The 25,538-nt window shown below is 38.7% G+C and overlaps 1 protein-coding gene across 3 annotated transcripts; it reads right to left on the bottom strand.

Annotated features, from left to right (window-relative positions):
- Positions 1-552: 552 nt before the first annotated feature.
- Positions 553-23,631, bottom strand: SEH1L (SEH1 like nucleoporin). Of its 3 annotated transcripts, none has more exons than XM_084887335.1 (9): positions 23,363-23,631; positions 18,825-18,875; positions 15,873-16,019; positions 13,900-14,111; positions 11,302-11,400; positions 8,826-8,966; positions 6,114-6,271; positions 3,924-4,074; positions 553-2,984 (listed from the first exon to the last, which is right to left on the bottom strand). In XM_084887335.1, the coding sequence occupies exons 1-9, from the start codon at positions 23,471-23,473 to the stop codon at positions 2,972-2,974; spliced, it is 1,083 nt and encodes a 360-aa protein (XP_084743461.1). In that variant the 5' UTR covers positions 23,474-23,631; the 3' UTR covers positions 553-2,971. The 3 variants fall into 3 exon arrangements, with proteins under 3 accessions (XP_084743461.1, XP_084743460.1, XP_084743459.1); XM_084887334.1 differs by having other exon boundaries at positions 553-2,917; XM_084887333.1 differs by having other exon boundaries at positions 553-1,372.
- Between the last annotated feature and the right edge of the window lie 1,907 nt (positions 23,632-25,538).

Genomic DNA, 25,538 nt, shown 5'->3' with positions numbered 1-25,538 from the left:
AAAGGGCACAGGGACTTCTTACACTCCCCCCCAAACCCCCCATCCCCAGTGCACGAGATTGGGCCTCTAGTATTCCTGAAATACTAGATCACCCCCACCTGCCCTCCCTTGCAGGTCTGGTCCCTCCCAACTGCCCTCCCCTGCTGGCCAACTTGTGTCCACATGGGGACAAGATCTTTGACCCCATGGGGGCAACCAGCTTGTGTTGGGGTGATGGTCAATTTGCATATTACTCTTTTATTATATAGATTGCTTTTAAATTTTGAAAGTATCATTTTAGGAAATAATCTAACCTCAAACAATTTTATTAACCAATTTCACCAATAAATTCACTAATAAAATATTAAAGGGAAAGAAAATAATCTAATGTATAATTAGATTGAAAGTCAGTATGTGTCATTTCTACATGTTAGTCTACATATTGACTTTCTACCTTTTAAATGTCATACCCATCCTCTAATTTTTTATTATTTAGATTATATTTTTTTTTAGCAACAAGCTTTACCAACTATCAAAAAGAATACATTTTATTTTTATAAGGCAACAGATTCATATACTTAAAATATATTTTATTAAATAATCTACTTGGAGAATAATTACAATAGCTTTAAACAGGAATTATATGTAATAAAAACAAATTCCTTTGTTTAATAAAAAGACCAAACAGTCCATATTATGTTTTGCTGCTTTATACACAGGAATGATTTATTTTACAAACTGGTCAGTTTCAATATTAACCTATAAAATTAAAAGCATATTTCTTAATATGTATCAAAGGCAGAGTGAACTTTATAATGATATGCTTTCACATTAAACAATATGATAAACCATAAGAAACTTAACACCATGGTAGCAGTTCAAAGTAAAATTTACAGAACAGGCACTTTCAAGTCAGTTAGTGGGTGTAATTCTCACAGTTGAATGTTACTTTACATATCTCATTTCATCAAAGGATATCAACCAATGAAGAAATATTCCTTTGATGCAGAAGCACAAACATGTTTAGGTTCCAAACACTGTGTTTTGGTCATAATACATGCAAGACAGACCCCATATTAGAAAAATCTTCTGAAAGAAAAGAGAAGAAAAACAAAAAGCAGCTAGAATGAAAGCATCTACAAGCCCTGAAATAAAGTCTTTAAGTGTTAAGCCCATGTTTTAAACCTCTTCATTCTCAGTTAAGGGATTAAGAGGCCTAGACAGAGATTGTCTGCATGGGTGAGGATACTGGAGGTTAGCAGTGTCAGCATCGCAAGAGTTCTCAACCAGAACAGGAGGAAGAGAGGAAGGAGGAGAAGGAGAAGGAAGAAGCTGGGCATAATTGCACCATCGCGATCGAGCCTGTGGGGAATCCAGAAGGGGAAAGAAATACCTGAAAAAATGAAGACAGGAACAAGACACCAAAAAAAAAAAAAAAAACAGAAAAAGAAAAAGAGAAAGAGAAAAGTAGTAAATACAAAAGGAACCAAAGAGGAAAAATCAAATGCCAGCGGGAAATAGCTTTAATAGATTCATGCCAACCTAACAGAACACAATATTATGCAAAAATCAAGACCCTTACTCAAATCATGCTTGCCTAAGCAAGTATAGAAACTTGAAAGAAAAAACTACAATCTGTTAAACTTAAAATGTTAAAAAAGAAAATTACCAGCATGAATGTTAAAAAAAAGACAATTACATAATTTAAAACATTTTCTAATCTCTCAGAAACATTTGATGCAATCCTATAAATTTACAAATATAATAAGCTCTTAATTTAAGTAACGCTTCATTTCTAGTAGCAGCTGGCACATATTTCACATTTCTTAATGCAAACATGATACTGAAAACCAATTCAAATATACTTTCACAAAGTATAGCCAGTTATTGCAACATACTTTCAAAGAAATACAATCTGTGAATACACTTGGTTGGTTTCCTGCAAATCCTTACAATAGTACAAAATTTTGATAACTAAAGAATATGACCTATTGCTGTTATTCTGACATTTAATTATAACTTACTCATAATAATTATGCACTTTAGCAAACAAAAATTTATGGCTTTGTCTTCAAGGTCAGAGCTCTATAAGATATTAACTACATGAAGCAGTCAACTAAATTAAGCAAATTCAGGGACAAGGAATGTGGAAGTTAATGTGCATGCACAATTTTAGCAAAACTTCAATTGCTTCTCTTACAGTATGTTTCCAAATTTTGACTTGAAGGAAATTTAAACCATAAAATCACACCATAAATATATACAAGCACACAAAAGAAACATTTATCTCTTTAGTGAATATGAATAACAAACTTACAAAGGTGTTTTAATTGTACTACCAAATTATAAATGATGCAATACCAAATATTTAATTTGGCTACAAACTGTACAGTTCCATTTTACTGCTACTATTCTCCACCTTTACTAATATTTTTTAAATATTACAAAGAAATGACAGTTGTATTGAATATCATGTTTAAACCAATTCTACAAAAGGTAAACAGATTAGCACTCAAAACAATCTTTATGAAAAATATTTATTCAATCTTCAAATTAAAATTATAAAAATTCATCATTTTACTGTTTTAGAAAAAAAAAGAAATAAACCTTCATTCTCCAAATGGAATAAAGTTATATTTTCCCTCCTCCCAACTACTTATAAGGGTGATAATAAATCCTTTTCATTTTAAAAACCCATGTTAATTTCAGGAACATTTCCAAAAATTGTTTTGGTGACATATCTCAACAAAAAGCCTCTCTATATTTAAAAGTTTCAAATAGTGTCAACAAACTGGCTAATACAAAAAAAAAAAAAAAGATATATACTGTATTTTTAGCAGCTTTTTGGATTGCAGGTTAGTAGTAAGCAGGCTGCTGGTGTGTCTTGGAAGAGGTCAGATGGCGCTGGGGAAGGGGGAGAGGAGCTCGCTTTCCATTCCTGTGTGCATGCAACAGGCAGCAAAACAGCCAAGTTACTCCAGTTAGCTGGTACTCAGCTGTGCTTTCTGTTAAAGGACATAATACAATCGGAGAAGGGAAAATGCATCACAGATCTAACACACATGGGTATTAGCACAGTAAGAACAAATTTCAAAATTTCAAAGCTCTTTACAAAAGAAAATATGCAATACAAGCAACAACCTAAAACTAGATTTTGTGTTTTTTCCTTTTAATTTATACTAGTATTGTTTGCTTCTGGAATCATCTTTATAATTTGCTATATTCTATGGTAACCTAAAATTGTTTCCATGCAAATACTTAAACCTCAAAATCAAATAACAGGACTTCTTTATAAAAATACAACAATATAAAAATAGTTGACAAATTTTTTAATAAAATTCTTTTATTTAAGATGACAACAGGATAACCACAGGACAGTTTTTTAAGGCTGTGCTTTAAAGTTCCTGAATATTCCAAAGGCATATTAAAATAATTTTACAATACAAATTCACATATTTAAAATTTGAATACAAAAACAACAGTATGACTCTTTAGATCACATCAAATATTCCTTAAGATCAATAATAATCTAAAATGTTAAAAATTCTAAAAAAATTAAGTACTTAGAATTTTTCTCATAGTCTCCATTAACATTTTAAACAACAAAAAATTAACTTACTCTCTTCTACAAAACCTTAATTAATTCATTTTATTTAAGATTTCAGTTTAACCCGACTCAAAGGCTACACTGCCAGCAGTACTAGTACACTAATAATCTATGGCTAAAATCCTCAGTATTATCCATATTTCCTCTTTACCTAAATTGCATAATGTAATTTTGTTTGTATGGCCTCACAACCTACCTGTAAATATTATCACTAAGTAATATTATGAATAGGTAAATTTCTTCAGTCTTAAAATCCATAAAATAACATGCCTTTAGTATGGCCACGAGAATGATTGAAAAATAAAATAATTTCTAGTTTTACCATAAAACAGCCTACCTGCCAGCAGAAGATCCATTTAATGAATTTTGAAGATTTGGGATATTTGAACCTAGTGAAGGATTTGGGTTTCCCTGCTGAGCACTCCCATTGACAGGGCTCCCGTTACCTTTCAAAATACCAGTACACTTCCAATTGTCCATATAATTAGCTGAAAGGGAAATGGTCAAATACATTAATACCTATGCTCAAGGGCACAAATCTATGTTCATGTCCTTAAACTACAGGCTACATGTCAGTCAGAATAAATGTTAAAGACATTTTAAAATACAAAACACTTATCTTAATTTTAATAATTATTTTTTAAAGTCTTAAAAGAATTACTAATTTAACAAATAAATCTTTCACCTCCCATTTCCCTTCCTCGAAGATAATTCTCTAAGATGCCACATATTACAGTAAGTTAATATCAAGATAAATCATTTATCTTCATTATAACAAGTTTCAATTACATATATATGTAGGATAATGGAACTGTCAAATGGTTATGCAAGTATAAGTCAAATGGGTACCCAATGTCCTCAGAGATGGATGTAGGAAACAAAACCTTTGGGTTTGAGTGGCTTAACCAAAATGGCTTAATTCTTTGCATGCAAAATTGGTCACTGGAGACATTGAGCCCAAGGAAACCCAAGTTAGGGAGCCTGCTGAAGTTAGTGGTCTCACTAAAGCCCAGAGGCAGAAAAGGGCATCAAAGCCTGTGAAATCAAATTACTCTTTAGAAAGAGAAGTCTGGGCTACTTCTACCACAGCCTAAAACTGACATAGCCAAACTGCATTTTTGGGAAACAATAACTGTTCAAGATAAATGAACTAATTTACAATTTTGGATCTAAGGTATGGGAAGACACTGACTAGAGTGGTGCACAAATCAAAGACACCTCTGCCCAGTGGATAAATTACTGTGCGAAAGTGCACACCACACTACCGCAACCACAGAGTCAACTAATCAGACCACAGTCTCTCTCAGCGTGGCATTTGTAAGAAACCTTAGAATCAGTGGATAATTCTTGAACTTTTGGGAGTTGCAGGGTGGAAGTGAGGAACGTGTTGGATTTTCTCCTATTAATAGCTGGTTGGCTAAAGCAATTATTTAATAGAGTAAGAGATGACTCTAATCCTATCCTGAATTTACACAAGTTACACATATAGCAAACAGTATTTTAGAGATACTGCATATTTCTGTGGCAGTTACTTTCAGTTTTAAAAGTTGCTTTGTTGCCTGACCCTTGTTGCTTAGTGCTTGAGCATCAACCAATGAAACAGATCACAGTATGATTCCCAGATAGGACATATGCCCAGATGGTGGGTTAGATCCCCATGGGGGGTGTGCAGAAGGAAGTCAATCAATGACTCTCATCACTGATGTTTCTAAATCTCTCTCTCTCTCTCTCTCTCCCTCTTGCTCTCTGAAATCAATAAAATATCTATACTAATAAAAGGGTAATATGCTAATTAGACCAGAACTTCAGGACAAAGCCTCAGGGATTGGGTCTAAGTTAGCAGTCAGACATCCCCCAAGGGGTCCCAGATTGGAGAGGGTGCAGGCCAAGCTGAGGGACACCACCACCCCGTGCACCCACTAGTCTACATATATATAAAAGCCTAAGCGACTGTTCAACTTATTGACCATTTGGTCACTATGATGTGCACCGACCACCAGGGGGCAGATGCTCAACGGAGAAGCTGATCTGTGGTGGTCAGTGCATTCCCACGGCAGGAGCGCTGCTCGGCTGACCTGAGTGCCAGACGCAGGGTTCATGGCTGGCCGCCGCCGCCGCCCAGAGACCACGGCAGAGTGGCGGCGAGCCTACAGGCGGCGGCAGCAGGTGTAGTGGGGCCGGGATGCGCAAAAGCGACAGGCAAGGGTGGCAGGCTGCACTGGACTGCCGGTTTTGGCTTGATCCCCGGAGGCCACGCTGAGGTACCCCCCAGTGCACGAATCTGTGCACCAGGCCTCTAGTATATATATATAAAAAGTTGCTTTATCCCACGCAGTCTTAAAAACAATTCAATTAGTCTTTAACTACTATGAACTAGGTAAAATGATAAAGGTTCAAAATAAATTATGTAAGACATAATTTAAAAGTAGCTATGGAAAGATAATTTTTGTCAAAACACTTAGTTTACATTTCTAAGTGAAAATTCTAAAGCAGCAACATAAGGCAATAATTCTTATCAAAATCTTACCTTTCCATAATCTTACACAGCCATCATCCCCTGAAGATGCTAGCACTGTTCCTGTTATATTCCAACTCACTCGCCAAACCTGAGAATTATGATTATCAAACTGAGCCACTATATGGATTTCAAATTTTGTTGGTCCACCAGAGGAAGTAAGTTCTTTCCTGTTAACAAAAAAATTTCCTGAGTAATTCTGCAATCAGGTTCACACACACACACACATACTCACACAAAAACACACCTATCTAAAAAAAAATATATATATATATAAATGGCCTCACCTACTTAACATATCCTATATAATATGCTAAGTGTCTGACCATTCGTTCAACTGTTCCACCAATTGCTATGATGTGCATTGACCACCAGGGGGCAGACACTCCTATCAGTAGGTTAGCTTGATGCTGGAGTCCGACTGATTGGGACTGGGCAAGATGGACTGAACACACCTTGGAACCCTCCCATGGTCCCTCCCAGGCCATGATTGGGTCCCTTGGCCTGGCCTGCGCTCTCTCGCAATCTGGGACCCCTCTGGCATGTCGAAGGGCCGGTTTTGGCCTGACCCTTGCAGTGAAGGACCCCACTGGTGCACGCATCTCGTTATTTTCTAGTAAGAAGAAAATAACTGGGCCTCTAGTTATTTTATAATAATGTGCATATCCATACTCTCCCCCGATTAGCTCATTGAGTTGTGTAATGTTCAACTGACTCTAATACCTGGTGTGATCCCACCACATAAAAGATAATGAAAGACTATTTCATAGAAAATACAATGAAAGAGGATTTTATTCCCCCAAAGTACAGGAATAAAATAGATGAAATAATTCATTTTAAAAGAAAAGTAGTAGAAGCCCAGCCAGAAGGCTCAGATAGCTGGATCATTGACCACACACCAAAAGGTTCCTGGTTCAATTCCCCATCAAGGCATATAGATACCCAGGTAGTGGGTTGAATACCCAGTCAGGACTCCTGTCTGGGAGGCAACCAATCAGTTATTCTTTCACATAGATATTTCTCTCTCTTCCCCCATCCCCTTCTTCTCTCTCTAAACTCAATAAATAGTCTGCAGTCTTGGAGCCGCACTGGGTTGGTGGTACCCGAGGGCACACCAGACTTGCAGGAAAAGCATACCCCGGAGGAAGCTGAGGCATGAGTGCTCTAGAACCAGCCTTCCATGTGCAAGTTCCTGGGCACTGTTGCCATGGTGATAGTGACTGTCCGTGTCATTATCTATCCACCAACAGTAAGAGAAGCTTTGCAGTCGAGATATTGCGTGACAGATGGAGTGGTTTCTGTTGGACACTAAGTACTGCTACAAATGATAGTAAAAAATAAATAAATAAATAAATAAATAAATAAATAAATAGATAGATAGATAAATAAATAAATAAAATAAAATCAATAAACAGCCCTAACCGGTTTGGCTTAGTGGACAGAGCATCAGCCTGTGGACTGAAAAGTCCCAGGTTTGATTCCGGTCAAGGGCATGTAGCTTGGTTGCGGGCACATCCCCAGTGGGGTGGGTGCAGGAGGCAGCTAATCGATGTTTCTCTCTCATCGATGTTTCTAACACTCTCCCCCCCCACTTCCTCTCTGTAAAAAAAAAAAAATCAATATATTTTTTTAAAAAGTCAATAAACATAACCTTGAGTGAGGATTGAAAAGAAAATAAAGCAATGGGAAGAGAATAGAAGGAGGAAAAAAATTACAAACTCACAATTCCAAAATTAAAGCTAAAAGGTTATTCACAAGAATGTCTCAGTGTTAATTTAATTTTCCCTTAGACAACTACCTTCATTCAAACATTTATAGAATATCAATTATATTCAGAGGATCTAATTCATTGTTAGAATCAGTCTAAATAAAACATACAGTGAAACCCCGGTTCTTGAACTTAATTCATTCTTGAAAGCTGTTCAAAAACCAAATCATTTTTTCCTATTAGAAATAATGTAAGCCGAAACCGGTTTGGCTCAATGGATAGAGCATCGGCTTGGGGACTGAAGGGTCCCAGGTTCGGTTCTGGTCAAGGGCATGTACCTTGGTTGCGGGCGTATCCCCAGTAGGGGGTGTGCAAGAGGCAGCTGATCGATGACTCTCTCTCATCGATGTTTCTAACTCTCTCTCTCTCTCCCTTCCTCTCTGTACAAAATCAATAAAATATATTTTTTTAAATAATAATAATGTAAATTGAATTAATCCATTCCACACCCACAAATGATTCCGTTTTAACCTTTCTTATATGCAGTATATGTCTAATGTACTGTTTAATCTATAAATAAACACTTTAAAAGAAAAAGAACATGAAATGTAAGTGAAAATTTATAAAAAGAAAATGAATGCGCAGTAAAAAGTTACAATTTAATAATAAGTAGCAACAAAAGCCATAAAACACAGAAGTATTCACAGCACAATTTCCTGAGATATTAATAATGTAAAATTTAGCAATAAACTGACTCATACTCGCACACACTCTTTTGTAGTCTGAGAGGGGGATGACTGATCATACAGGTATCAGCATGAAAGGGCTGTTGGGTTGAGAAATGAATTGTTCAACATGGGAGATGTTCAAGAATCAAGGTTGGACTGTAATTAAAATGAAATGTTCATTAAAGAATACATGCTTCAGATCATAGTTGCCTCTACACTCTCCTCCACAAATGAAAATAACTAAGAGTTAAGAACACTTTTAAATTAGTAATTGTTTCAAAAACTCACCTCACAGGCTTTAATGTAAAAATTCTCACATCTTTGGTTGCAATGGCCAGAATGTGGTAAGACCTTCCCAAATTTGGAGCAAATGCAATATCATGGACAGGATCAGTAACTGTCATGAGGGTTTCAGCTTTTGCATATTTCCTAATGAAAAAACAAACAATTTTACATTAAAAATTCCAAAAATAAAAAATTCTTAAATCTACATGTTGACATACCTCTATTTTTATATTGCTCACAATAAATGTATATATCTGCAGTATGTAGTAAGTATGTCCAAGTCCTAAACACTTAAATTGTGCATGTGACCTAATTTGGAAAAAGGGTCTTTGCATATAACTAAGAATCTGGGGATGAGAGCATCACTTAAATCCAATGTTGTATGTCCTTATAAAGAACAGAGAGGAAAGACATATAAAGAATACAAACATATGAAGAAAGAGGCAGAGATTGGAGTTAGTGGCCACACACCAAGGACTCCTGTAGCCACTAGAAGCTTGAAGACACAAGGAAGGATTTTAGAAGAAGCACAGTCCTGACAACCTCTGGATTTCAGACTTCTGGACTCCAGAAATCTAAGAATAAATGTTTTAAGTCACACTTTGTAGTGATGTGTTATTGTAGCCCTAAGAAACTTATAAAACTTCCCAGGTTTCTTCTGTTGATTTTTTAAAATTTAATTTAGAACACTTTTAAGAAAAACTTAATTAAAATGAGATCTTGGCCGAAACCGGTTTGGCTCAGTGGTAGAGCATCGATCTGCAGACTGAAGGGTCCCAGGTTCGATTCCGGTCAAGGGCATGTACATTGGTTGTGGGCACATCCCCAGTGGGGGTGTACAAGAGGCAGCTGGTCGATGTTTCTCTCTCATCGACGTTTCTAGCTATCTCTCTCCCTTCCTCTCTGTAAAAAATCAATAAAAATATATTAAAATGAGATCTTGAATTATTTTTTAAAAGGATAATTGAATTTCTTAAATATTTGAGTGTAAATAAAAAAGCAAAGCTGATAACAGGAATTCAGTGGGGGTTTATTAAGTGGTGATAAAGGAAGCTATTATATTATCCTTACTATTCTATTTTTATATCTGCAAATAAAGAACAAGACAATGAAGGAGACAGCATATCGGATTTTTCTATTACTTCTTTCTGTCTTCAAATGGCTATCAGGGATAGAACTGAAGTAGTGTGTGTTAGAGAGGAGGTTATCTTCCACCACTCACCTCTGAAATACAGGGTGTGGCAACACTAGGCTTACAGTTGTTTGTATGGAAAATAATAAAAACAATTAGTAAATACAAGAATAAACTCCGTTTTCCATAATTACAACTGTAAACCTATTTTTACGTCACTGTATTGGTGTTTCCAGTATTCTCTACTTGGCCTTCTTTTCATCACAACATTCTTTCTGAAATATCTCCAAGCTAGTATGCACTTTGAGGTTCCTTCCTTGACCTCTTTTCACCCTTTACTGATCACCCTGAACAATCTTACATATACCCTAGCTTTACTATGTGGTCCTGACTCTTCTTTTTGACCTTGGACTAGACATTTTACTTTATTGGTCTCACTTTCTACACTTGGAAAATGGTGCTACTATAAAAGCTACCTCCCCTACCTACAAGATTAAAGTACTCTGTAACCTATATAAATGCAGGACACTTATTTGTATCATTTATCAAGGCCAGGTCAAAACTTTGTGCTCTGACAGGGAATTGAACTTCCACTCATTCTATAGATCTGCCTTTGGGGGGACCTTCCTGGCTTTCTCCCCCTAGGTGTAAGCTCTTAATATCCTGATTCTCCTGGTTTACAAAATACATTACCACTTTTTACTTTATTGTTTGCTTGTTTTCCTTGCAAGATGGTACATAATGGGAAATCAATTACCTTGTCATCTGTATCATTCAATTTTGTATTATCCCTAGAGGCCTGATGCATGGATTCGTGCACCAGTGGGGTCCCTTGGCCTGGCCTGCGGACATCCCCTTAGGGGTCCCAGAATGCGAGAGAGTACAGGCTAGGGCGAGGGACCCCACCAGTGCATTATCAGGGTCTGGGAGGAACCAAAGAAGGGCTCCAACGCATGCCCTGCCCGTCTCACCTAGTCCTGATTGGCCAGACCCAGCAGCAAGCTAACATACCAATCGAGTAACTGCCCCCTGGTGGTCAGTGCACGTCATAGTGATTGGTGGTCATCTTCCACCACTCACCTCTGAAATACAGGGTGTGGCAACAGTAGGCTTACAGTTGTTTGTATAGAAAATGAATGGTTAGACACTTAGCCTATTAGGCTTTTATTATATAGGATAGTCTTATCACTGAACATGACATATCATAGGAAATTAATAAGTATGTAATAAATAATACATAATTAAGCTAATAAATAAAGGAATAACACTTTTAAAAATTAAACATTTTAAAAAGCTAACGTTATTAAAATGCAATTTGGAACAACACTTAATGAAACCAGTACTGACCTGGTGTTTTCATTATATTCAAAAATCTGAACTTTGGCCATTGCATTTGGACTACTGTCATCACTTCCTACAGCTATCATGGGAGAATGAGCACGAGAGCTAGAAATGAAAAGCAAAAAATATTTCACATAATGACTAAATTATTATATTTAATTCAGAGAATTTTAAAAGCTAGCATCCAGCAGCTCTAGAACCTGCAAGTAAGCAAGACTGTGATTAAATCCCTGCCATATATTCAACACAGCCACACCTTGGGAGTGTGTCCTTGAAATTGCTCAGGGTAGAGACCATGGCTACCATCCTGTAGCATTGTTTTTACCACATTTTATTACTGCTAAAAAAATAAAATAAAATAAAATAAAAATAATAAAGTAGCTTCTTTTTCCACAAAAGAAAATGTTTCAGGCATTCAGTAGATCAAAAACAAAACACCTAAAAGGTCTTCAAATTTTTCTTCCTAAAAGATTTTGTCATTAACTATGGAAAGAAAAGTACCCTTATGGTGATCAAATTCATGACAAAAAGATTTTAAGTTGCTTAAACAAAAAGAAGAAACCCCTCAAGAAGGTATGCTCCCATGCTCCCAAATGGCATTTTCTTCTCTAAACTAATTTTAAAAAGCAAAAAGATAAGCAATAAGAGAATGAACTCTACTAAATTCTAGGCTAAATTATTTATTTCTATTCAATAAAATATCTAATTACCTATATATTGATTTCCTTTGCCTCCCTAGGAGAAAACAAAAAAACACCCAACCAGAAAAACAGAAAGAAAAAATAATCCAAAAATATGAAGACAGTGTAAGGAGCTTCTGGGACAACTTTAAATGTACCAACATCTGAATTTTTGGGGTGCCAGAAGAAGAGAGAGAGCAAAATATTGAAAACCTATTAGAAGAAATAATGACAGAAAACTGTCCCTACCTGGTGAAAGAAATAGACTTACAAGTTCAGGAAGCGCACAGAACCCCAAACAAGAGGAATCCAAAGAGGACCACACCAAGAAACATCATAATTAAAATGCCAAGGGCAAAAGACAAAGAGAGAATCTTGAAAGCAGCAAAAGAAAAAGTTAATTATGTACAAGGGAGTACCCGTAGGAATGTCAGCTGATTTCTCAACAGAAACTATGCAGGCCAGAGGGAATGGCAAGAAATATTCAAAGTGATGAACAGCAAGAACCTACAACCAAGATAACTCTACCCAGCAAAGCTATCATTCAGAATTGAAGGTCAGATAAAGAGCTTCACAGATAAGAAAAAGCTAAAGTTCATCAACACCAAACCAGGATTATATGAAATGCTAATGGGTATTCTTTAAGAAGAGGAAGAAGAAAAAGGTAAAGATAAAAATTATGAACAACAATCAAATACATATCTACCAACAAATCTAAAAATCAAGTGAATAGCCGAAACTGGTTTGGCTCAGTGGATAGTGTCTGCAGACTGAAGGGTCCCAAGTTCGATTCCGGTCAAGGGCATGTATGTTAGTTATGGGCACAACCTCATTGGAGGGTGTGCAGGAGGTAGCTGATCCATGTCTCTCCCTCATCGATGTTTCTAGCTCTCTATCCCTCTCCCTTCCTCTCTATAAAAAATCAATAAAATATATTTAAAAATAAAATAAAAATCAAGTGAATAAAAAATCTGAAAAACAGAATGGACTGGTGAATACAATTCAACAATTTGATTGTTGTTCATAATAGAATCAGGGGCATAGAAAGGGAGTAGACTGACAATTCTCAGGGGGAAGTGCCTATCAGTATTTGCTGATAAAAATGCTGTGGTATGCCCTGACTAGTATGGTTCAGATTAGGTATTGTCTTCTGCACTGAGAAATTGCTAGTTCAATTCCTGGTTACAAGCTTGATCCCCAATAGAGGGTGTTGCAGAAGACCTCAGATCAATGTTATGCTCTCACATGATGTTTCTCTCTTCCACCTTCCTCTTTCAAAAAAAAAAAAAATCAACACTACTCTTTTAAAAAAAATAAAATTAGCCGGCACCGGTTTGCCTCAGTGGTAGAGCTTCGGTCTGCGGACTGAAAGGTCCCGGGTTCGATTCCGGTCAGGGGCATGTACCTTGGTTGCGGGCACATCCCCAGTAGGGGGTGTGAAAGAGGCAGCTGGTCGATGATTCTCTCTCATCGACGTTTCTAACTCTCTATCCCTCTCTCTTCCTCTCTGTGAAAAATCAATAAAATATATTTAAAAAAATAGAAATAAAATAAAAATTAAAAAATTAAATACCTATAATACATTTACACAATGGAATATATACAGCTAAAAAAAGAAGGATCTCTTGCCCTGCCCAGTGTATGTCAGTGGTTAGAGCATTGGCCCAGGCACTGAAGGGTTACAGATTCTAATCCCAATCAAAGGCACATACAGTTTATGAGTTTGATCCTAAGTCAGGGCATGTACAAGAGGCAACAGATCAATGTTTTTCTCTCCCATCAATGTTTATTTCTCTTTCTCAGTCTGTCTATCCCTTCCTCTCTCTAAAAATCACTAAAAACATTTCCTTGGGTGAGGATTTTTAAAAATTTACAATATGCTTTACTAGGATTAAATTATCAGAAGTTTGCTGTGCTAGCTTACCTTGAAGGGTTCCAAGAAATACAACTACAGCTTAGTTTGCATGAGATCTCATGCTGCAGAGACCACTGACTGAGATTCATGACATCTGGTGCCTCATATATTCTTACTATGCCATCCGCTGAACAGGTTGCTAACATAAGACCCATATGCTTAGGAGCAAATTTCACATCAGTAACAGATGTTCTGCTGTCCACTAGTGTTGTCCTCTTAACCTGAAAAAAAAAATTTAAAAATTAACAATTTAAATTATATACAATAGTTCCCTCCTTATCTGTGATTTCCCATTCTGTGGTTTCAGTTACTGGATGTCAAACACAGTCCAAAAATATTAAATGGACAATTCCAAAAATAAGCAATAAGTTTTTAATTGGGTGCCATTCTGAGTATCAGAATAAAAGCTCTCACCATCCAGCTAGGGACAGGAATCATCTCTTTATCCAGTATACCCTGAGCCCATTTCTACAGCTCATGCTACTTCTGTAACTTGCTAAATAAACTTTCTCTTATCCACATGTGTCAAACACAAGGCCCGCGGGCCAAATCCAGCCCGCCAGGCCTTGCAATGTGGCCCGCACCGCGCTGTCAACACTGCACTCCGCTGTCAGTTTATGACATTGTCAGTTTATGACTGTTCAGTAAACCATTCGGCCCGCGATTTAGGCTGGATTTTAGATTTTGGCCCCTTCTCTGATTGAGTTCGACACCCCTAGTAGCCTCTGAATTCTTTCTTAGTCCGAACTCAAATACTGAAGTTGCTGACGAGGTCCAGTCTGACCCCACCCACCTGGTACCATTCTTTTTATGTCTTTTATATATAGTATGTGTGTATACACACACATATATATGTATATGTATATACACACACACACACACACACACACACACACATATATATGTATATAGATATATATATCATTGATTTCAGAGAGGAAGAGAGAAAAAGAGAGAAACATCAATGATGAGAGGGAATTATTGATTTGCTGCCTCCCGCACACCGAGCCCACAACCTGGGAATGTACTCCTTACCGGAATTGAACCCGGGACCCGAGTCCTCAGGCCAACACTCTATCCTCTAAGCCAAACTGGCTAGGGCTTTTATATCCTTATAAAGACATGAAATATATCCAGAAGGATACACAAAAAATCTGTAATAGTGACTGCCTCTAGAAAGAAAACTGTATGACCAGAGAAGAGGACATTCCTACTGTATACACTTGTCTGTACCTTTTTTTTTTTTTTAATATATTTTATTAATGTTTTTATAGAGAGCTAGAAACATCGAAGAGAGATAAATATCAATCAGCTGCCTCCTGCACACTCCCCACTGTGGATGTGCCCGCAACCAAGGTACATGCCCTTGACCAGAATCAAACCCGGAACCTCTCAGTCCGCAGGCTGATGCTCAATCCACTGAGCCAAACCGGTTTCGGCTGTCTCTACCTTTTGAATTTTATACTTATACCTCAATATCTATTATGAAAAATAAAGAGGGAGGGAGAAAACACTGGAATGGATCTTCAAGGCAATCGAGTTCAATTCTCTCCTTTACAGACAGGGAACTTGAATAGCAAACACATTATGCTCTTATCTAAATTCAAACAATCAAAGAACTAGAGTTACAGCAGAAACAGATTTAAAAAAAAGGGGGGGGGGAGTATAAGAGAGTATATTTTGTAAGAAGGAAAAAAACAATTTTTAAAGACTTTTTGAGTGTATTGTATGGCAAAGCAAACATTCTGGATTCACTATTAAAGTTATACTTCAACAATGCCATGGGTACTCCTAAGTACCACTTCAGGCCCAAAACAAAATGAGATAAACAGGAGAAAAACATGGAAGAAAGAACAATGACACTGATAAACACAGAGGGGAGTGAGAACATCTTACACCAAGTGCCTGAAGTGTCCATGGAAAGACTGATGCTCCTTGGATGTTCATGCCCCGCATTTCTCAAAAACTAACAAATGTCTTACCCAATGACTCTGTCCTCGCAGTTTGTCATTTGATTCTCCTACTATTTCCTCCCAAACAGCAGCTGTTCGGTCAAAAGAGCAGGAAGCCAAAACCTGTCCAAATTCAGGATGAGCCCATGTCACACGCCACACAGATCCACTATGTGTCTGATGAATTAAAAACAAAAAAATGAGTTTACTCATATTTCACACATTTAAGGTTTTACTTAAAGAAACAGAATACAGTTATTTTTACTTCAGTAAAAGAAGAAAGCTATTCAATTTAACATTAATAGAAAATTTTAAATTTTAAAACTTTTTAACTTAAGGATATTTAGAATTGTAGCCTTTTTGGAGTCAAGTTCTTCTAACATTTTACTAATAAAGAAAAATCCACTGGATAAAGCTAACCTCTTCGAGTGCTAAGAGACCTGCTTCAGAGTTTAGCCTAAACAAAGTTTTAGAGATCCTACTAGTCCACTAACTTTGCAAATTATATCTTCAGGAACCATCCACTTAATAAATAAGATTAATCAAAATTATTTGCTTCAAAGCCTAACAGTTTATAGAAACTACAGCAACAAAATGTTTAAATGACTGTTGTCTGTGTAGGGGTGTCGAACTCAATCAGAGAAGGGGCCAAAATCTAAAATCCAGCCTAAATCGCGGGCCAAATGGTTTACTGAACAGTCATAAACTGACAATGTCATAAACTGACAGCGGAGTGCAGTGTTGACAGCGCGGTGCGGGCCACATTGCAAGGCCTGGCGGGCTGGATTTGGCCCGCGGGCCTTGTGTTTGACACATGTGGTAGAGAATGGACTCTTCTAGGAAAAGAGGCAATGAGTGAACAATATAGAGAAACCCAAATCCTTGTATTCTGAGAAAATAATTTAAATCTCAAAAGCAGTATCTTTAAATAGGAAAAAATGTCAAATTACTGTTCTTCAACTCTTCACATTGACCAATGCGAAAAAAAGGTCTAAAAGGTCTTCACGGCAGAATTTCATTTCTGCTTACCAGTAAAAATACTATATGATAAGCATCAGTCCACCAACTATGTTTATAAAATTTGTTTTTTGCTTCTGCATATCTAACTCTTTAACACTCAATAATCTTAGAATACTTTCATAATCTGACCATGATAACAATATCATCATCCAAAAGCAAACCTTACATCTTTAGTTTTTATTCTTTGTTTTGTCCAGTCCTTTTTTTTATTTTTTTAATATTTTATTGGTTTTTTTACAGAGAGGATGAGAGAGGGATATAGAGTTAGAAACATCGATGAGAGAGAAACATCCATCAGCTGCCTCCTGCACACCCCCTACTGGGGATGTGCCCGCAACCAAGGCACATGCCCTTGACCGGAATCGAACCCTGGACCTTTCAGTCCGCAGGCCAACGCTCTATCCACTGAGCCAAACCGGCTCGTCCAGTCTTATTCTTGTTTCACCTTTAATTCTTATTTATACAGGCTATTAAATAAAAAGATGTACTAAGGGCAGTGAGATTTTATTAAATGTCAGATTCCAGGTAAAGCACAATCTAGCTAAAGAATAAATATTGCACAAAGATGTTCATCACAATAAAAAGAAACAACTTTAATATCCATTGGTTAAGCAAAACAAGGTATAGTATTTATTGGTATGTTTATGTTTATAAAAGCCTTTGAAAACACTCTGTACTTATGAAAGTAGTTGTAAAATTGAAAAGCAAAAAATGGGGTTTCCTTTTGGGATGATTAAGCTTTGGAACTTGACAGAAGTGATAGCTGTACACTGTCAATGGAATAAATGCCACTGAACTGTTTTCTTTAAGATAATTAATTTTATGTTGTGTGAATCTCATCTCAATTTCAAAAAGGGAAGAGGGCAAAAGATTTGAATAGACACTTCACCAAAGGAGTAGGAATGGCAAATAGGCACATAAAAACTTAAATCAACATCCTAGTCGTTAAGAGAATACAAATCAAAACCCAATGAGATAGCAATTCACTCCAACCAAGATGGCTATAATAAAAATAAAAGTGAAAAAATACCAAGTGTATGGGAGGATGTACACAAACTGGAACCCTCATATATTTCTTGGTGGGAATATAAAATGGCACAGGCACTTTGGAAAACAGTTTGGCAGTTTCTTAGAAAATTAAAACATATACAACCCAGCCATTCCACTCCTCGGTATTTACCTAAGAGAAATAAAAATGTATGTACACACAAAGACTTACATGGCATGTCAATGATAGCATTATTCATAATTATGAAAAACTAAAAATAGCTGAAGCTAGTTTGGCTCAGTGGTAGAGCGTTGGTCTGCGGACTGAAAGGTCCAGGTTCAATTCCGGTCAAGGGCATGTACCTTGGTTGCAGACACATCCCCAGGAGGGGTTATGCAAGAGGCAGCTGATCGATGATTCTCTCTCATCGATGTTTCTAACTCTCTATCCCTCTCTCTTCCTCTCTGTAAAAAAAATCAATAAAATATATTTAAAAAAAAAAAATGCCGAAACCAGTTTGGCACAGTGGATTGAGCGTCCCAGGTTCGATTCCGGTCAAGGGCATGTACCTTGGTTGCGGGCACATCCCAGTAGGGGGTGTGCAGGGGGCAGCTGATCAATGTTTCTAACTATCTAGCCCTCTCCCTTTCTATTAAAAAAAAAAAAAATCAATAAAATATATATATATTTTAAAAAGTATATGAAACATCATAGCTACTGAAAATATGTAAATAGAAAATTAATACTAACATGCTAAATATAATTATGTTAGAATGCTATGGAACTACAAATTCTCTTATTCTCAAATTTTCTAAAGTGTATTCTATTACTTTTATACTGAAAAATGTAAAATCCCTTTTTAGGAAAAGAAGAATAAATTTTATAATTCTCCCAAAGCTGAACAGCAAAGTCACTTCCAAATAGATATTAAACAATTCGATTTTTTTTAAATTATTGTAAAAATAAATACTAACCTTCCAGCTAGCAGTACAATGCCAATCTCCACTTTCACTTTTATCCCAGACCTACAAAAAAATTAAAAGACATATATTTCATTCAAAGAACTCCAAAAAATTAATATGAAAAACATTAAGACTAAATTAATATTAGGGCAAAGGAGGTGAACATGAATTCACAAGAGAATAAGCAAACATTCATTCTTTCATCCAAATATTTATTGAGAACCTTGGATGTCAGGCCCCGGGCTAATAAGCACTGGGTGGGATCAAGGAAATAGAAAACTTGAGCTCTAATAGGAAATAGACACAATTACAATTACAGTCAAGTCTTATTCAAGGTAGTTAGGGTTTCTATGTTGACATAAACACCAAGTTAGTAAATACTGAACCATTGCTCCTAAGGGAAATACAAAAATAATGAATGAGACTACATCAAATTAAAAAGTTTCTGCACAGAAAAAGAAATCAACAAAACAAAAAAGCAACAAACCGAATGGGAGAAGATAATATGCCAACGATACCTCCAAAAAAAGGGCTAATATCCAAAATATATAAAGAACTCAAACAACCCCACAACAAAACAATCCAATTTAAAAAACGGGCAGAGGACCTGAACTCTTTTCCCAATAAGACACACGGACAGCCAACAGATACAGGAACAGATGCTCAACTTTAAGAGAAAAGCAAGTCAAAACCACAATGAAATACCGCCTGTTAGAATACCTACTAGCAATAAGACACGAAATAACAAATGTTGGAGATGATGTGATGTGAAAAAAGGGGAACCCTCATTCTCTGCTGGTGGGAATGTAAACTGGTGGAGCCTCTATGGAAAACAGTATGAAGGTTCCTCAAAAAATTAAGAATAGAGCTAACCGTATGACCCAGCAATCTCTCTTCTGGGTATCTACTCAAAAATTTTGAAAACATTTATTTGTAAAGATATATGTACCTCTATGTTCACAGCAGCATTACTCACAATAGCCAAGGCATAGAAACAATGTAAAAGTGTCCTTCAACAGATGGCTGGATAAAGATATGGTACATATATACAATGAAATATTACTCAGCTGTGGGAGCGACCAGGCCCGGAGCGGCCGGGCCCGGAGCAGCAGCAGCCAAGTCCAGAGCAACTAGGTGGGGAGCGGCAGTGACCAGACCCGGAGCAGCTGGTTATGGAACGAACCAGAGCAACAGAGGCCAGGCCCGGAGCAGGCAGGCCCGGAACAGCTCGCTCCTCGCCTGCCCCTGCCCCACGGCTGCCTCTAAGACATGGCTGGAAACTTTTGTGGGAACTTGAGGGTCTGCTGAATCAAGTGATGAAGGCTTAGATCTGGATGTGTTGAGTTAGTATAGCGCTGGGGTGTTGATCTGTGAGTGCCTTGGGTGGGGCCTGGATGAGGCTGGATGACCTATTTGGAAATGTCTTTTGTGTGAAATGTATCATTGGGCATGTGGAGGTATTATTGATATGAGAAAATGCTAAGTAACTGATTTACCATCTGAAAAGGGATTTACTATGGGGGAAAGGGAGGGAGGAAGAGACTGAACATAAACTGCACCTATGGATGAGGACAATGGGGGATGGGGAGGGGGCGGAGGGTGGGGTGGGAACCTGGGGGAGGGGGGAAGAAATGAGGAACCTTTGTAATAATATGAACAATAAAGATTGATTAAAAAAAATTTTAAAAAGAAAAGAAATATTACTCAGCTGTAAGGAAAAAAATGAAATACTGCCATTTGCAAAAACATGAATGGATCTTGAGAGTATCATGCTAAGTGAAATAAGTCAGACGAAAAGGACAAGAAACATGATTTCACTCATATGTGGAATATAAAAAAGAAGCAACAAATGAACAAACTGAAAGACATGGAACAATACTAGTAGTATGGGGGTCACCAGAGGGAAGGGCTGGTAAGGGACAGATAAAGAGAGTAAAGTTGGGGGGGTTGAGGACAAATATGTGATACCTTAATCAATAAAGAAATTATTTAAAAAAAAAAAAAGAGAGAGAGAGAAAAGTAGGTCAAATATGACAGGAGACTTTGGGTCATGAACACACAATGCAAAACACAGATGATGTATTACAGCATTGTACACCTGAAACTTACATAATATTATTAACCAATGTTACACTAATAAAATTAATTTAAAAGACAAATAAATAATAAAATTCAGAGTCTCAAGGAGATATCTGTACACCACATTCATAGCAACATTTTTCACAATAGCTAAAATGTAGAAGCCCAAGTCCCTGGGCAGATGAGTAAGTAAAATGTGGTGTATAGAATACATATGGACTATTCAGCCTTAAAAAGAAAATGCTACAACATTCAAAGGCATTACACTAAGTGAAATAACCCAGTTACAAAAAATACAACTGTATGATTCCACTTATTATATGAGGTCGTCGTCAAATTCACAGAAGCAAAAAAATGGTTTCTGGGGGCTGGGGAATGGGGAGCTTTTATTTAATAGATACAGAATTTCAGTTTTGCAAAACCAAAAAGTTCTGGAGGTGGATGGTTGCAGAAAGATATGAATGTACCTGATATTACTTACTATACACTTAAAAATGGACAAGATGGTAAATTTTATTTTATGTAAGGTGGCAAATTGGATTTTACCACATAAAAACATTTAAATGGCCGGGAACGGTTTGGCTAAATGGATAGAGCGTCGGCCTGCGGAATGAAAGGCCCCGGGTTCGATTCCGGGCAAGGGCATGTACCTTGGTTGTGGGCACATCCCCAGTAGGGGGTGTGCAAGAGGCAGCTGATCGATGATTCTCTCTCATCGATGTTTCTGACTCTCTATCCCTCTCTCTTCCTCTCTATGAAGAATCAATAAAATATTTTTTTTAAAAAACAAAACACTTAAATGAAAAAAAACATAATTATAATGCCTGACATGGAAAATGATCCTATCAAATCAATACTCTCACTGGCAATTTGCCAATTATTTTCAAGTGCTTTTAAAATATTTACGAATTTCTCTACTGGAATGAACCTAAGGAAACTATCCAAAATATATAAAAAGCTAAAATAATGATGATCTTCACTGCACACTAAAAGACAAAACCTCCACTTTGAGTGATCTATTAGATAATTCAGTAATAAGTGGATAAGAAAAAAAAAGTACCTACTCACTTAACAGACATGAATGCAATATTCACAATAGCCAAAAGGTAGATGAACAAACCTTCATCTCTACCTATTGGCTATTGTATACATACAAAATATTACATACAAAATATTACTCAATCTTAAAAATGAAATTCTGATACATGCCATAAATACAAATGAACCTTGAAAACATCACAATAAGGTAAATAAGCCAGGCACAAAAGGACAAATGGTGTATGCCATTTATATGAAGTAGGAGAAAGAGCACTAGAGGTGACCAGGTGCTAGGTGGAGAACGGAAGAGGGAGTTACTACGTACAGAGTTTCTGTTTAGGATGAAGAAAAAGTAGTACTCGAGATGTACAGTGGCGATAGGCTGTTCAATGAAAATGTTGTGCTTAACACCACGGAACTGTCATGTACAATTTAAAATGGTTAGTGTAGCCTAATTCTCCCCAGGTCCATCCATCCTGTCTCAAAGGGTAAGAGATCAACACTCCCAAGTGCTAGATGGTAAGTGGAAGTGGATTTGCTTTTTTTTTTTTACACAGAAGGTGGTATAGCAAAGGTGGAAATTTATTAAAGAACAAGTACAGCCGAAACCGGTTTGGCTCAGTGGATAGAAGGGTCCTGTAGACTGAAGGGTCCCAGGTTCCATTCCGGGCAAGGGCATGTACTTTGGTTGCGGGCACATCCCCAGTAGGAGGTGTGCAGGAGGCAGCTGATCGATGTTTCTCTCTCATCGATGTTTCTAACTCTCTATCTCTCTTCCTTCCTCTTTGTAAAAATCAAAAAACTATATTAAAAAAAAAAAGAACAAGTACAGACCCCCACGTGGGGAGGAGGAAACAGTCCCCTGGATTTGCATTTTTCTTTCAACGCGAAATAAGGTGAGCCTCCTATCTGAACACAAGGCAAGAATCATCTCCCCAGGTGAGGCGCCCAGAACTTGGGAACACACCGCGAACTGACTCCCCTACAGGTTCCACGGCACAGTCCCCGCACTGAGCAAGCTTCGTATTACGACCATCGTACACACCCCGACTGGAGACTACGCTCCGGAAGCTCCCTGGCTCCCTGGCTCCCACCCACAGGGACCAGGACGAGGGTTCGCGGGAAACCCGCGGGCTCCCAGCGGCCCGAGGGGCGGGAGCGCGCACGTGGCCAGGACGCCCGCCCGCCCGCCCGCTCAGCACTGGCGCACCCAGTACCCCGGGGCGGCCGTGTACCCCACTGAAGGGGGCGAGGATGGCCGGGCGCGGCTGGCCTGCCTCCCTTGGGGTTCCAGGCCTGGGGCCCGGCGGCGCGCCCCCATATCGGAAGCCGTCCCCCATTCTACGCGCGGGAGCCTCCGCTCCACCAGCGGATCACGCGCGCTCCACGCTCCTCCTTCCGGGATCGGCCGCGCCCGAAGGCTCCGCGCGCACCTTGACGCTCTGGTCGCTGGAGCAGGTCGCCATCCGCCGCCCGTGGAAATCGAAAGATACATCGTGGATGAGGTCCTTGTGGTCCGCCGCGATGCTGCGTGCCACAAACATGGCTCCCGCCGGGCCCGAGCCCTTCTCCGTCCGCCCCTCCCGCGTCGGAGGAGGGCAGCCGCGGCCGCGCGCGGACCACGGCCCACCTGGACCCCGCGGCCCGGACGTGCGCGGTGCGTGCGGCCTGCGCGCCCCCGGCCCCGCCCCTCGTCCCGGCATGCCCCTGGCGGCGGCGAGTGCGCCTGCGTCTCCTGAAGGCGACCAATCGTCAACAGCCGCGGAACGCAGGGGGCGGGCTTTGCGGTGCTTCAATGAAAGGGACAAGTTTACATTGTTGAAGTTTGAGAATGAAGAACAATGGGAAAGTTAAAAATACCGTCCACAGCCCGAGACGTTGGGTGGGTTTCGGTCAACGTTCCAATTTGTTTCCACCGAAATGGGGCCCGAGTGTTCCGAGCGAGTGGAGAAGACGGGCTTGGATTTGGCGAGGAAATGGGGCTTGGCGGCCACAATTATAAAGAGCGGGAAAGAATGTAGAGACTCCTGGAGATCGGACTGTGGAGTCCGGGCTCAGTAGCGGATAAATGAAGGCAGGAGGGATGGAGTTGAGAAGGAGAAAGTGAGTGATGATGGAGGTCTAAGAGCAGATGTGCTGAGGGAGAGAGGAGGTGGAGAGAGTCAGAAGTCGCCAAAATGTTTAAACATTCCACAAGTAGAACAGTCAGGAAGCCGAAACATTGGTGTATGGGGACGACATTCTACCCAACTGAGCTACTCTGCCAAGGCCTTTATCTCTCTCTTGAAGGTGGAGGGGAATCTTAGGGTTTCCCCAGAATATTCATCCCTTTTCCATCTGTGCCCCTTCAGGGTCCCAGTTTCTCCTGAATGGTGAGCACCAGAGCTGGGGGTCATATAAGTCATTGCAGGTAGTCCTGATTTTGCTGCTTTTCTTGGCCTGGAGCTGAAATACAACTGAGGCCTAGATGTTATCTTTAGGGAGGTGACCTTCTGTATCTGGCTGTAAATTGCTCAGCCAGTTTGTTCAACTATCTCTCTGTTTCCCCATTCTACTTGCCAAGGAATTTTTCCTAGCTTCTTACTATCCTGCCTGTCTTACTATATCCCCCCACCATTCTGGAGCAGAAGTCTTGATCGAATGGTGGAATGGCTTTCTGAAAGACTCAGCTATAATGCTGGTTAGGGGACAATACACTGTTCTCCAGGAGGCTGTATAAGCTCTAAATCAGTGTCCAATATATGGTGCTGTTTTTCCCATAACAAGAATCAATTGAGTGGAGGGGAGCTATGAGGGAGAGGGGGAGAGGAGCACCTGTAATAATCTGAACAATAAATATTATATATTAAAAAAAGAATTGAAACCAATATAATACCTTAATTAAAAAAATGAAGGGAAAAAAATCAATTGGGGGGGGGGGCGGGTAGGGCAGAGGGAAACTAAATGAGCACTACTCAATATTAACCAACTAATAAAATGTTTGCTTCCTGTCCCATCACCTTATGTGCTGCTGGTTTCAAAGGAAATCTTTGTTTCAAAAGAAGGTATGACACTACAATATTTTATGCTGAGAACTAAGCAACAGAGACACAGCAATCCCATTGAAATGGAAGTTAAGACTGCTGTCCAACCACTTTGGGCTCCTCACATCTCTGAATTAGCAGGAAAAGAAGGTAGTCACTCTACTGTCTGGGGTAATTGCTCCTCACTACTAAGGAAAAAATGAGCTGCTATTCCACAATGGAGGTAAGGAATAGTATGTTTGGACATAGGTGATCCTAGTGTTACAGAAAACCGAAGAAGAACAAAGCAATACTTAGAGAGATGGAGTTACATTTATTACACGTGCAAGTCCAAAGGAAAATGTCTCTCAAATTCTGGGCCCCAACATGCAGGAATTTTCCCTATTTATATCTTTTTACCTTCTTTGTTTCCCAAATATGGAGTGTTTCTGGCCCCTTTTTCGAGTTCTTAAAGAGCCCATATGTACTGGGGCCTTGAGACCTCAACCAGGGGCCTGGCCTGGCGCCAGCACTGATAACCTTGTCTGGGGAAGGTTTAATGGCTACTCTGAAGTGGAAGTAGTCTTAGCAAGCAAGAATTTACAGA

Source organism: Pipistrellus hanaki (genome assembly GCF_964339955.1).
Source record: "Pipistrellus hanaki genome assembly, chromosome: 6".
In the NCBI taxonomy this organism is placed as follows: Eukaryota; Metazoa; Chordata; class Mammalia; order Chiroptera; family Vespertilionidae; genus Pipistrellus; species Pipistrellus hanaki.
This window is presented reverse-complemented; position numbering and strand designations above follow the sequence as displayed.

What these genes read in the sequence shown, in the direction of transcription:
- SEH1L (XM_084887333.1), bottom strand. Translation starts at nt 23,473, where the DNA reads ATGTTTGTGGCACGCAGCATCGCGGCGGACCACAAGGACCTCATCCAC. An exon ending in TGCGAGGACAGAGTCATTGG is followed by an intron (nt 14,112 to 15,872) that starts GTAAGACATTTG and finishes TTTTTTTTTCAG; the next exon opens with GTTAAGAGGACAACACTAGT. An exon ending in GAATATAATGAAAACACCAG is followed by an intron (nt 8,967 to 11,301) that starts GTCAGTACTGGT and finishes TTTTTTCATTAG; the next exon opens with GAAATATGCAAAAGCTGAAA.